Genomic DNA, 14,079 nt, shown 5'->3' on the forward strand with positions numbered 1-14,079 from the left:
TTTTCCCGACACTTGTATGTACATTTAAGTTAAAAAGTACACAAATATGCCAATTCAAACTTTGTATTTAATTTCACCATTTCATAAGACAAATTTATAACTTGCAAGCAGTCCCAAACCCTATAAACAATATATTTATCAGGAGGGAAAATGTCAATGGGAGGGGTTCAAACACCCAAAACCCCCCCTGGCTACGCCACTGTATGAAAATAATTATTAATAAAAATCTTTTCTAATGTCTTAAAAATGTTAATTTGAATTAGTTTGGACTAGTTAAATAATAAAAATATACAGTGTGCAATATTTTATTATAATGCTGAAGTTACATATTTGTTAGTTAGTGTATACAATATTGGTATGTGTTTTATTTGTCACATCTAACAATTATTCGGCAAAAAAATATACCTGATTAATAAAACATTTATAGATTTATAGTCATTTGTATAAATAATTAACATTTCAAACGTAAAACAACTTTTAAAGTATTAAATGAAAAAATATATAGTATAATATATATGGCACTATAGTAAATACTAATGAACGCATATAATAATACATGTTATTGCTCAACGAATACATTAAAATCTACATATACCTCAAAAACATTATGTATTACAATATTTAAAATGAGATTTCAATGAAAATGTTATCATATGAATTATAATTAGATAGTAAATAAACTGATATACATACATACATACATATTATATATATATATATATATATATATATATATATATTACATTAATATTTATTTGATATAAAAATGTATAACGTTTTAACATAGTAACAAAATAAATTGTACTTAATAATATATTAACACAAAATTACTTTCATTCAGTCATTACATTTAGTGAGAGTAACTTTATAGTAAATGGAGTTCTGCATTATGACAATAAGTTGTTATACATCATCTAGATGTTAGATTTTTTAACAATGCAGCTAACTTTTGAGATTTAAAATCTGAACGAAGTTGAATAAAATTGCTCAATATTGAATGATCCAAACCCACCTATATCAATACAAATTTATTAACTGGTTAGTTACAATACATATACATTTAAAAATTATATATTACCAATGTGTCACCATAGCACACTTGTTTTAAGTTTTCGTGTTTCACAAGTAGCAAGTTACATAGTGCATGTAAAGTGTCAAATAAATCAATCACTAATGGTGATCCTAAATCTTTAACGCACCTTCTATATTCATTCATATCACATATCGCACACATGGCACCTAAGGGATTTTGTTTTTAATTTTTAATACACAATTAAGGGTATAGATGATTCATGAATAAATTATTACCAGCAGAGTTATAGGTATATTGTAACAAATGTTCATAAACAATGCGATGAAATTTGATTCCGAGTTCCGCTAAAACAAGATTAGCATTTTTGGCATCCAAACATTGACGTATGTGTTTTATGTTACTACTCAAATACTGAACAACAGATTTGCAAGCCTAAATAGCATAAAATAAATAATAAATATAAAATAAATTTTGTACATTAATTATTTACTTACTACTGATGTCATTGTGTCTACATCGGTCTCTGGCTTAAAGTCTGATTTTTTTTGTTCAGAAGAAAGACAAATCTTTATCCAACCAGTGACAGCATTTAATGATCTAAAACAAGTTAATTATTGAAATAGAAATATGTGATCATATGTTTCGATATTTCATACAAACCTATCTAGACCAAAATCAATTTTTGATTCTATTTGTTCCAGTTTCTTTTTCTTAAAGCTTATACATTGCGAATACTTAGGAGTTGTACTAATAAAACAAAACTCATTTACTTAATTTAATATTCAATAATGACGTTAATAAGAAAAAAATTAATACATACATAATTAAAGGGACTAAAGTATCTGACAGCTGGTTTTCAAATAACAAAATTATTGCATTGACTTGTTTTATGACTTCAAAAAAGTAAACATTTGGTGGATCGTGTGTCTTGGCTTCTGGTATGGGTACAGACTGTACAGCTAATTCTAAGCCATAATCAACATAATCTTCAATCAAGTAAGATGTTAAGATTTCAAAAATTTGATAGCTGTTAGATGGGATGTCAGATGATGAAGATAACTGAAAAATATTAATAATTCAATTATTATTATTTTCTATGAATAATTAAAACAAGAGAGTTCAGGAAAAAGTAAATAAAATCAATTATATAAATGATAAATACCGTACAACACCTATCCAATGCTTGATTAAATTCTTGAATAAGAGAGGTAGCTACATATTCAGATAAAAATGTTTCTCCTCCATAATCTTCAATATGCATTATATTAAAATTGGTACGAGTGCTAATAACTGTTTGTAAATCTCTACGCAATTCTTGAAACCTGAAATTATCATATCATATTATCCAACATAATCCTCATCACACATTTAATTACAGGGATAATTGCGCATTCTTGGCACCAACAATCACTATAAAATAACTAATAAGTGGGTGTATATTTTGGATACAGCAAATGATTAAGGTAGCTCTGACTATAGTATATGATCTAAGGTTATTATTATCTACCCGGCATAATATTCAATTGGTCAACCATTATGGAAAAAATACAATTATGTACAGAAAAGTCCCAATAATATATTTTTACCTACATTGAAATTTTATAGTAAATAAAAATTATGAACATTTAAATATATCTTTAGTAATCACCACATTTCACTGATGACAGGCTAATGTGTGGGAAACACTGATTGACATGAAATTATGATTTGTAATTGAATAGTAGTAGGTACTAGGTAGTATGAATAATCAGTATAAGAGTTTATATCTTAATCAGGTAAGCAAAATATTACTCATATTTTACAAATAGCAAACAAATTATAGTTACCCTCCTGCTTGAATTTGTTTTTTCTGGTGTCCTTTAGATTCATAAAATCGTTGTAAAATGATTAAACATTTTTCTTTAAGGTTTTTCAGTTCAGAACTGTAAATGGTAAAAAAAAAGTTTAGAAGATTATACTGATACTACTAATAAGATTGAACTGACAAAAAACATACATGAAGTATGAATCTAGATACTTTTGAAATATATTCTTTTGCATTTTATTTAAAAACATATCATCGTTTCCCATATTTAAGCGTGAAAGGTTTTTAGATAATATAGATGTTCTGGAAAAAAAAAAAAAATTATAATTTTAATTCTAACAAAACGTTCGTGAATTATTTATTTGCCACAAATAGATAAAATAATAATTGAATATTAAAATAGGAACATACTTTTTGTATAACTGAGATAACTTTTCTAAATAGTTTGCCGTATCTTTAACTTCAGATAATATTGTAATAATATGGTTCTAAAATATTGAAAAATAAATATAAAAGGTACTATGGTGTTCTATTAACTAAGATAACATAAACATACTTGTAGTTTAAGTTGATAAATATTCAAAATAAATTTGGCCATAACTTGATCAGGATTAGTAAATACTGCTTCAATAATTTTCAGGTTGTTTTCGCAAACAGGAATAATATCAGCAAAGAGATTTTTTCCTGAAAGTGAGTTCTAAGGAAATAATCATTAAAAATGTTATTATTTATTTATGACTTAATAGCATATCATAGTACCGCTTGACTGTATTCAATGAATGCATCCACACATTGAGAATAACCTTTGAAATGAGTTAATATTGCTGCAATTTCGTTCATTCGCACTAAATTCTTTCGGGAGTGGTTTTTAATAAACTCTTCAATTAATAAACATTCAATTTCATCATATTTTTTAATTATTTTCATTTTGGCTTCCTCGAATCTAAAATGTTAAGTATAACAAGTTCAAAGTGAATTTAACTAGTAATTTTATCAAAAACTTACTTGCCTGGAGGAAGCTCTTGAGCTATAGGAAATAATTTTTGTATCACATCAGCTGCATCATCAATCTAAATTAAATTTAAAATCACATGAATACATCTTTCCATAATAAAAAAAAGCAAAAAATAATCACAAGTAGGTAACAGAAATGTTTTTACCTTTGTTGGATCATTAAAAATATCTATGGATAGTGGACCGGCCGACATAAACTCCTCTAAATATCCAATAAGCTTATGAACTTGAACAGCTCTTGAACGTGGTGTATTAATTGATTCTAGTTGATCTCCAACATGAATAACTTTTGTGGCTACATAATTTATTCGTTCATCTAAATTTTGAAATATCGATATTCCAGCCTGTTTAAAAACGTGGATATAATTTTAATTAAGCGAGTTCGGCATACAATTTAAATGAAATATTTTTGTTTTCTATCTAAAGCAAGTCTGATGTTAACTATTCAAGTCACTGGTCTTCAAATATTTCTGTTGAAAAACATAATCTACTACCTACTTCTTAAAACAGCAAATAGGTAGGTAGTATATCCAAGTATATCCATTATTTATCTTTGTCCAACTAATTAATTTACTTTTCATCAGTTTTATATTAGATGAGCAGTCATTTGTTTTTCTCAAAAACTTTAAAATGTTTAAACAAATTATATTTTAATGTGTACTTTTTCTATAGCATTGTCCTTATTTTATATAACTTTTTAACATTTATTAACAAAAAAATCAAAAGAATTAAATCTACCTTATTTTGTTCTTGAAGATTTTGAATTTGTATTGCATATAGAGATTCCTTTTCTCGACAATCTTGTTCTAATTTTTCACATTTTCTTTTTTGACGTTCTTGTAAAAACTTTAAGTCTCTGAAATCCACGTAATAAGTTAATATTCATAAATACTACGGGTTGATTATTATTTTTCATTTATATCAAAGTTTAGTACTTAATTGCTTGGACAAATGTATCCTGAACATCGTCCACTACTGCATTATCACTGTCTGCACTGTTTCCAAATACACGATAAGCTAGACGTTCGACAAATTCATCAGGATCGTATGGATCCTACAAAACACAAGTAACAACGAAATAAATAATATTCTTTTCTTAACAACAGCATAATTATTTAGATCTGTAAAATTTTACCTGTTCCATTTCTTTTATGTATTGTTGCATCATTTTGTCTGCGTTATTCACAGAATAGTACGTATAAGAACGGTAAATAAAAATAATCAGTTAACGCAAATTGTGCTGCAGCATATTACACGTACAATTCAATAAATAATAAACCGTTTGACGAAATGTATAAAATTAAATTAAAACGAAATTTCTTGATCGGCGGACCATAACGATACGCGAATTTTGCCATCGTTGTTATCAGCTTATCACTGCGAAAATAGGAGGGCGTTATCCTGATGATTTGGCCGAGAGGATGTAGACGACACGGAAATAATATGCCCCAACGAATGACGTGAAATAACTTACACCATCAATACAATATTTTTTTATGGAAATATTTTTCAATAAGACAAATAACTCGTTCTGTTTATTGGTTTTAATAATTAATATTTTAATAAATAATTATGGACATAATTTTTGAAATTTTGTGTTGTACTTAATTATTGTCGTTCACCGAACCGACAGGTGTCCAACAGAGGAACACACGAATCTGCCAGATTTTCGTCGTTTTCGAGTTTTCGGTACGAGTGTATCGTCCCCACCACGGACAGTCTGATCTGTCGTTTCGCGCCCATTTGCCTTGTCCCCCGGTCCCCGTTCCCGACCGTTGATAATAACAAACATTTTAAACAACACTGTCTGCGTCTGTCCATAACCATTCCAACCACACTTTGTGCATCATTCCGCAGTAAGTAGACATTTTAATATTATATAAAAATATAAAAAAACTACCGTTTTTCCGGCTTTTGTTTCTTGTCCGTCCGCGTTGTGCCCATCGCTCTCCGAAAAGACGTTTTCAAACTCAACTTTCGATCGAATCAATCACCGGTACCTAAGTGCGAGTTTTTTTTTAAACGATACTTCATCTTCGTTGGTTTGATCGTCGCCATCCTGTTGTCGTGTTTGGATAGTGTGATTTTCCCGATCTTCACAGCTTTAACAAACTCGAATATCTGTTTTATTCGAATAGAAATGTTTGTTGTAATTCTGTTTGTTTTTTTCCGTCTGTCGTTACACTTATTTTTTTTTTCAAACCTTGTTTTAGTGTTGATCAGGTAACACAATTTGGTTTTGGTTTTGGAAAATTAGTCTTACACCAGACAGTCAATTTATTACAATATCAAGATTCTTCTTTTCCTATAGTAAAGTGATGACCAATCTTTGTCCTGCCAAGTCTTTATAGGAGTGGCCCACAATCAATATTTTAGAATATTCCTTATGAGTTAATGTACGTAATACATAGTATACCTACGTTACAAATAAAAATGTGACTACAATAGAATAGATGACAACTAATGGAGATAAAGATGATAATACATATTATGATCAGTGGCATATATAGAATTATTTTCACTATGGGCCAATTTATCACTTCAGGTATACTGTTCAGCAAAATAATGTGCCAATTATGTATATATTCCAGCATTTCTTTGTTATTGGAAACTGGTTCCCCTATAGCAAGGTGTCTTGTTATAAGGGAATGTTATAATACAATGAATCGTCATTGAAGCAAGTTCTGCAAGACTTAAAATCTAACATTTCCTTGTTGATTCCTTAAAAACGTTTTTAATCAACCTATAGTGTTGATAAACTCCTATAATTAGTGTAAATACAACAGTGAATGGAAATCTATTCCTAATTAATAAAATACACCATAGATGTATTTAAACAATTTAAACAAAAAATGATTGATGGTTATCACTTATCAGCAAGTATAGAATTTAAATTCCATTTTTCATAATTCATATATTATAATATAGCCTATTAAAAAATGAAAAACCTTAAGTAATTACTGGCCACATGGTGTGGTTACGTACTAAGATGTAGGTATATACATAAAGCATGCATTCAGTGTTTTAATTAAACCTGAAATTTCACAATGGCTAGGCACACTTGGGGTCTCTCCTAAATATGCCACAGTCCACAGCATAAGAAAAACCCACATATAATTTGAATTTAATTTAATATATAATTTAATTCTATATATAATACTATGAATAGGTTCATTGTATAAAAAGCTTATAGGTAGCATACAATTTATCAAGATATTAAAGAATATTTATTGTCTGTAGTAAATAATAATATAATATGTATTAAAGTTAGTTTAGTTCTCGGTTTAGTTAGTAATGTTAAGTCCCAAAGAATAATACTTTTTGAATTAAAAACAAAATAACTAACATTTTCATTATGATATTATGTTTGAATATTTAATGTTGTCTAAATTAAAATTTGATCGATCATAAAAAACTCAAATGGCTTTGCACTAAGCTTTAATAAAATTATATGAGAAATCTTGTATTCAATTTTGAAACCGTAAGTGTTAAAATAATTCTTTTTATGAATTTTAAACTTTTACAAATTTGAGTGATTTTGACTCGGATTTTGATGAATTCTGGGAAAATGTCATGCATATCTGGTTTTTTTTAGGGGTAGAATAAAAAACAAAATCAAATTTTTTAAAAACTGGATTTTTGTAAAAATCTCAGTTTTTCCTTAAATATTCTAATTTTTGTATTTTTTACTTTTGATCCCTCCCTCAAAAAAAAAAAAAATTCCAACTACGTTCACTTTCCAATCAGCAAATGTGCTGTTGAAGAAAATCGAAACATTTCTGCTGTCTCTAAAGGTGATGACAGACATAAAAATAAAAAAAAATCACATTCTTGTAAAATCAATACATTTATCTTTCCTTTCTGAATCTACAAATCCAAAATGTCTTATATAAATTTAAATAGTTTAAAAACAATCCCAATATTTTGAAAATCTTATGGTATATTGAAAATGTTAATATAAATATTCAATGATAATTATTATAGTACCTATAATAACTGTATATCAAATATCTACAAAGCAGATTATGGTTATTCGTTTTTTAATTATCTACAATAAAATAAGAAAATTGTTCCATAAAAATTTAGAAATTGTTTGTGTAAGGGAATATCCCTGAATATCCAATGTCAGAAAATTTGAACTTTAAACGCTGATAAAAATGTAATTTGACTTTCCGATAAACTTTTTTATATTGAAGGTTTGTTGTAGTACTTCTGAGGCACCTTGTATTCAATTTTCAAATCTTAGATATGAAAAAAAAAAAATATTTTTATACATTTCTAACTTAATGACTAAAATAATTTGTATATTTTTGTCAAAATTCTAACTTCATAAACAATTATTGTGAATTTCTATGAACAGCAAAAAAAAGGTTAAAAATAAACATTACTTTAATCACAATAATATCATCAAATATACTTATTAATATATCATAGTCTGACTGACCGTCATCATTTTTCTTGTACAATGATTTGATATCATTGAATTCAAATGTAAAACAATTCATAACAGTGACCCACTTGTAATCTATAATTGCACAACAGAGCGACACCTACTTGCCCACCATTTTTTTCGTTTTGCGAATATTGAATATTTGTTTATTTATTTTCAGTTAATATAATATTGGTTTAATACAAAATGGCTATGGCTTCGACTTCACATGTTGAAGAATCCGTGGTTGAAGATCATGAAGAAGATGATGGACCATTACTAATTGCAAAACTTGAAGTAAAATTAATTATAATAATTTATTAATTAAACTAGTTACTTATATTAAATGTACCTAACTATTTATAGTGGGTGCGTAAATAAATATGTATGTAATCTAATTGAAATTATGAAAAATTTTGTTTTAATTAATTAGTTGTGTATAGTATTTGAGATAATTAATTTTGTCAATTAAATGGTACAGGGTCAAGGAATTACTAGTGGAGATATTAAAAAACTTCAAGAAGCTGGATACCACACAATAGAATCTATTGCTTTTGCGACAAAAAAACATCTCATTACCATTAAGGGCATAAGTGAAGCAAAAGCTGATAAAATATTGGTAAGCAATTAAAATATAATATAATTAAAACATTTTTTTTTTTGTATTTATAAAATGGTGAAATATTTGTTTTACATATTCATAATTATTCATCATAGGCTGAAGCATCAAAAATGGTCCCACTCGGTTTTACCTCTGCTACAATATTTCATCTAAAGAGATCTGAAATTATTCAATTGACTACTGGTTCAAAAGAATTAGACCGTTTATTAGGCGGTGGTATTGAGACTGGTTCAATTACAGAAATATTTGGGGAGTTTAGAACTGGTAAAACACAACTGTGCCATACTTTGGCTGTAACTTGTCAGGTAAATATAATTAACTTGTAAAAAGTTAACCATATTTAAATGATAAGTACTAAATGTCGTGAACTTATATTGTCATCTTCAAGTTTTGACAGAACTTAGAACTGTATTTATATTTCAAAACTGGTTAAACATAAAATAATAATACTAAACAAAATAAATAATCCTTATTCCTTTTAGAGTATAGATTACTAGAGTATAGATAAGTTTTGTGTTTTTAGCTACCTATTGGTCAAAATGGAGGAGAAGGAAAATGCCTCTATATTGACACAGAAGGTACATTCCGGCCAGAAAGATTGCTTTCAGTAGCTGAAAGATATCAGTTGGTAGGAAGTGATGTACTTGATAATATTGCTTGTGCCAGAGCATATAACACAGATCATCAAACACAATTATTATTGCAAGCTGGAGCTATGATGGCTGAATCTAGGTAAAATATTTTATATTTTATTATTAACTATAATCTTGTCCATAATCTAAAACCTTTATTGATCAAAATGTGATCTCAGCGGTTAAGTATTTTCCATAAATAATTTATCATTTAGAAACTTAAATTTTTTGACTTCAATTAATTTTAACATTAATTTGAATAATATCTTAAATAAAACTTCAGTGAGTTCACTCAGGGGACTATGGTGTTATGGAATACAACACAACCACGGACATGTTAAGAAAAAGTATAAATAATTTTGTTCTTTAAAGTGAAGTTTTTAAATTTAAAATACTTATTAATACCATAACTGTTATGTTAAAAACAATTAAAAATTACTACTTTTCAAATGGAAATTATACATTAATAATCGGATAACTACCTAAGAAATTATTCATAAAAAAAAAGTGTATTTTATTAAAGCTTAATTAGCTCAATTATTTTATATTTATAATAAGTACAAAATTGTGAATAACTATCATTTATTTTTCAGGTATGCATTATTGATTGTGGATAGTGCCATGGCTTTATATCGAACTGATTATTCTGGTAGAGGTGAATTATCTGCTAGACAGAATCATTTGGCCAGATTTCTCAGAATGTTATTACGTCTTGCAGATGAGGTAAAAATTAAATTTTAATATTCTACTATGTTTACTTCATAGCAGTGTTGCAATATCCACTCAGGCAGCTGTGACAAGGCTATAGGAATGTGGGGACACTCACCCATGGTATTCTGAGGCCTCTATTTTATGTAAATTAAAAACGTTTAATTTATATGGTTTTAGTAATAATTTTGCATAAGAATAATCTATTGTATTTTTATTTATTTTAATGAATTAATCATAGTTATAATAATAATGTGGATGGAGGCAGAAGAATATGTATTTTATTGTACACAAATGAAAATTTGAGAATTAAATCTTTACTTATGTTGTTAACATTATTTTAATCAAACATAAAGCTCATTAATTTTAATCTGTGGAATGTGTTTGTACATTTGATTTGTATCTTAAGAGGACATGGCACCTGTATGAGTTGTCTCCATCTTATAAGTGCATAACATAGCAAATATTACGCTCAGCAGATCATGTTTAGCTCCATTGTTTTAAAAATTAGAGTGAATTGAACTCCTTTATAATTTAAATTTAAGATTATAATCTTGGCAATGTCATAGGCTTTTTATTATATATTAATTTTAAAGCAAGATATGAGTATTTTAAAATTGTAAATTGTTTGTAGAACTTAAAATACTCATAAATTGCTTAAAAATTAAAATATAGTAAAAATTGTATGACATTGTCTATATAATAATCTTACCATTACATTCTATAAGAGGTCAAATTTCTCTTAACGTGATCTGCTGAGCGTAACATTTTCTATGTTACGCATTTGTAAGACGGAGACAACGCAGCGAATCTCACATCCTTCTAATCTGTAAAATTTGTCAAGAAGATCAAGATGATTTGATTAAGAAACTATATGATTTTGTTTTAACTTAAAAAGAAAATATTGATTAGGATTTCACAAGCCAAATTTTAACACCGAAGGAAGTGTTTAAAAATAAACGCTTAATGAGTTTAGTACATGATATGACTTTTTTTTATATATTTATGAATAATGACTATATTTTTTTTTATATATATTTGAATAACGATACTGCTACAAGTTCACTAAAATTCTAGCAGCTTTTTTAATTCTTGGCAGCTATTGAGGACTTTTTGGAAATCAAGAATTACTTAAGAAACTCCTGTTATTAGAATCATTTTAAAACATAACTTTGCTTAATAAGGAATATGGACGACTTTCAGAAATAAATACGGAACAGTTATTCAAGATTTGTCTAATCTAAAAGCTAGAAAAATTAAATTTCAAATTTGTATAAAAATCATTTAATCCTAAATGTATTGAATTAAATGTATTAAATACTTTCCAAATATAGGATTATCTATTGGTCATTCTAATTTCATTAATTTACTATTCGTCAAAAATAGTCATGTTATAATAGTAAATGTTTGATAAAATACTTAGTACATAATATTCTTAGATTTTAAAAGTTTTGTTGGAAAAATATTTTTACTTAATAGTTAAATGAAATTAGTTATTTAATTGGTATTTAACATAATATGTTATAATGCATCTATATAAATTTCATAAAATAATGTTTTGATGGAGGATGTCCTCCAAAGTATCCTTCATATTAGGAAAAAAACTGCGGCACTGCTTCATCATAGGATAACATGTAACATTAATATCAAACAATATTTTTTCAGTTTGGGGTTGCTGTAGTAATAACTAATCAAGTAGTTGCTCAAGTAGATGGTGCTTCTATGTTTGCGGCAGATCCAAAAAAACCGGTTGGTGGAAATATAATGGCTCATGCGTCTACTACTAGATTGTACTTGCGTAAAGGCAGAGGTGAAACAAGAATTTGCAAGATATATGATTCTCCTTGTTTACCGGAGTCTGAAGCAATGTTTGCTATTAATGCTGATGGAATTGGAGACGCAAAAGAGTAACTAAAATAATTTTTTTTATCAAATTCATTCATAAGAATACCACTATTTAAAAATGTTCAGTTAAAACAATTATTTTTATTGTAGATTAAAATTTGTTAAAAAGAATTTTTTTTGACATTTGCTTAGCTAAATAATACAATTGTATTAATTTTTTTTTTAACTAACCTTATGTTGACATGTTATTTTTTAGAATTATCTTTTATATTAAATATGATTTATCATAAATTTATATAATATTATAATAGTGTTATTTTTTTTCAGTAAAATTAGCTTTTGAATCCAATTGTTGTATTACCCTGTGTATATCTATTGTAAATATTTTATAATTACTAATATTGTATTTCATCAATATAAAAATTATATATTAAAAATATTGATCTGTTTTCATAATACAAAAATAGTTTATTTATTTAGATATCACAATATTACATTACTAATACAGTGGATTCCACTTAATGTGGACACATTAGGGCCAATTTCGTTTGCCCACATTTAGTGATTGGCCATTTAAACTGAAATTAGTTTGTTAGTATAATCAGAATTGGGACCAGACTATTATGCCCATATTAACTGGTGCCCACGTTAAGCGGAATCTACAGTAATACCATATTTATGTTGTGTGCACTATATAAACCTTGTGTTTAACATCTCTAATAGGTCCCTATATTCTGTTGAAAATGAGATTGTACCTCGGCGGCAACCAGTTTTCGTCCTTGATGTTGAACTAATTGTCAGATGCTTCCCCTACCGAATCAACGCGTAAGGTCAGTGGTTCGGAACAAAGCAACTCACACTCACACAAGTTGGCCACCAAGGTATGATCTAATTTTGAACAGAGAATAGGGACCTTTTAGAAATGTTAAATACAAGGTTTATATAGTGCACACGACATAAATATGGTAGTTAAATACAGGGGCGGATTGGCCTATCGGGAAATCGGGAAACTTCCCGATGGGCCGGTTCTTGTGAGGGCCGGCAGGGCCGGTATAATTATTATAATATATTTACAAAAACAAATTATATTTTTATAATTTAAGCATAATATATATTAAGAAAATCAAATACCTACGAAGGTATTATGTTTAATATCTTAAACTATTGCAATTCATAGAAGGAATTTCGGTATTTACACTATTTTCCCTCCAATTCATGCTAATGTATTATTTAGAAATCTGTGGTATTGGTATTTTATTATTTATTTTTTATATTGTATGGTAGAATTCAGTTAGTTGCGTGATAATATTGATAACCTTATTTTATCATTATTTATGTGTATTTTGATTTTGAACTTTTTTACACAAACGAGTTACCGATTTAGTTACAATACTTACAAACGTGTGTTTAGTGTAAAAAATTAATTGAACTGTGCAATTTAAATAATGTGTGAAGCTGGTAAAAATGAAAGAAGGGTGCTGAAAAGGTATACGAGAAAAAAATAAATAACTGTTGGGAAATATTTACGTGGAACATTGTTTTAGATTTTCAATCCTAAGCTATAAAAGTCGAACATTTTATAAATTTTGTCATAATTTGAACTTTAAATGCATGTGCGCCTATGTATTTTTAATATTTTTCAATTGCTATTGTAACAATATATCAGGAGCCTTGTATTAAATTTTCACGCTTTTTGGCCTAACCAATAACATTTTATTTTTATTTATAGAAAAAAAAACTAAAAAAATTAAAATTTTAAATGTTCCGTAAACAGCTCAAAAAGAGTCAAATTATTTTCAAAATTTTACCGTGTATAAAAAATTCTAATATAAACATTCAGTGAAATTTTCAAGTATCTACAGTCATTTGTTTTTTAATTACAACAAAATAAGAAAACCGTTACATGAGAAATTGAGTGAATATCAATATAAAAATATGAATTTCAACGCTCATAAAATTTAATTTGACTTTCTTCTAGACATTTTTTTTTTT

At 27.3% G+C, this 14,079-nt stretch overlaps 2 protein-coding genes across 2 annotated transcripts; one reads left to right on the top strand and one right to left on the bottom strand.

Annotated features, from left to right (window-relative positions):
• Positions 1–289: 289 nt before the first annotated feature.
• LOC100163648 (exocyst complex component 5) lies at positions 290–5,340 on the bottom strand. Its single transcript, XM_001947803.5, has 17 exons — positions 4,987–5,340; positions 4,787–4,905; positions 4,590–4,707; positions 3,998–4,195; positions 3,843–3,907; positions 3,597–3,780; positions 3,394–3,534; positions 3,249–3,325; positions 3,030–3,140; positions 2,860–2,955; positions 2,196–2,355; positions 1,854–2,092; positions 1,694–1,780; positions 1,528–1,630; positions 1,309–1,465; positions 1,079–1,239; positions 290–1,012 (listed from the first exon to the last, which is right to left on the bottom strand). Exons 1-17 carry the CDS (start codon positions 5,017–5,019, stop codon positions 911–913), a joined length of 2,151 nt encoding a protein of 716 aa, XP_001947838.2. The 5' UTR covers positions 5,020–5,340; the 3' UTR covers positions 290–910.
• Positions 5,341–5,442: 102 nt separating this feature from the next.
• Positions 5,443–12,545, top strand: LOC100167715 (DNA repair protein RAD51 homolog A). The gene is made up of 7 exons (XM_001948858.5): positions 5,443–5,707; positions 8,462–8,577; positions 8,762–8,899; positions 8,998–9,207; positions 9,426–9,634; positions 10,128–10,257; positions 11,908–12,545. The coding sequence occupies exons 2-7, from the start codon at positions 8,488–8,490 to the stop codon at positions 12,151–12,153; spliced, it is 1,023 nt and encodes a 340-aa protein (XP_001948893.1). The 5' UTR covers positions 5,443–5,707; positions 8,462–8,487; the 3' UTR covers positions 12,154–12,545.
• Positions 12,546–14,079: the final 1,534 nt, after the last annotated feature.

Source organism: Acyrthosiphon pisum, chromosome X, assembly GCF_005508785.2.
Source record: "Acyrthosiphon pisum isolate AL4f chromosome X, pea_aphid_22Mar2018_4r6ur, whole genome shotgun sequence".
Lineage (NCBI taxonomy): Eukaryota > Metazoa > Arthropoda > Insecta > Hemiptera > Aphididae > Acyrthosiphon > Acyrthosiphon pisum.

Coding starts and splice junctions, on each gene's coding strand:
- LOC100163648 (XM_001947803.5), bottom strand. CDS start 5,019: ATGATGCAACAATACATAAAAGAAATGGAACAG. Junction 2,356..2,859: donor AAACAAATTCAAGCAGGAGG/GTAACTATAATT, acceptor TGATAATTTCAG/GTTTCAAGAATTGCGTAGAG. Junction 1,781..1,853: donor ACTTTAGTCCCTTTAATTAT/GTATGTATTAAT, acceptor TTGTTTTATTAG/TACAACTCCTAAGTATTCGC.
- LOC100167715 (XM_001948858.5), top strand. CDS start 8,488: ATGGCTATGGCTTCGACTTCACATGTTGAAGAATCCGTGGTTGAAGAT. Junction 9,635..10,127: donor GCTATGATGGCTGAATCTAG/GTAAAATATTTT, acceptor TTTATTTTTCAG/GTATGCATTATTGATTGTGG. Junction 10,258..11,907: donor TATTACGTCTTGCAGATGAG/GTAAAAATTAAA, acceptor ATATTTTTTCAG/TTTGGGGTTGCTGTAGTAAT.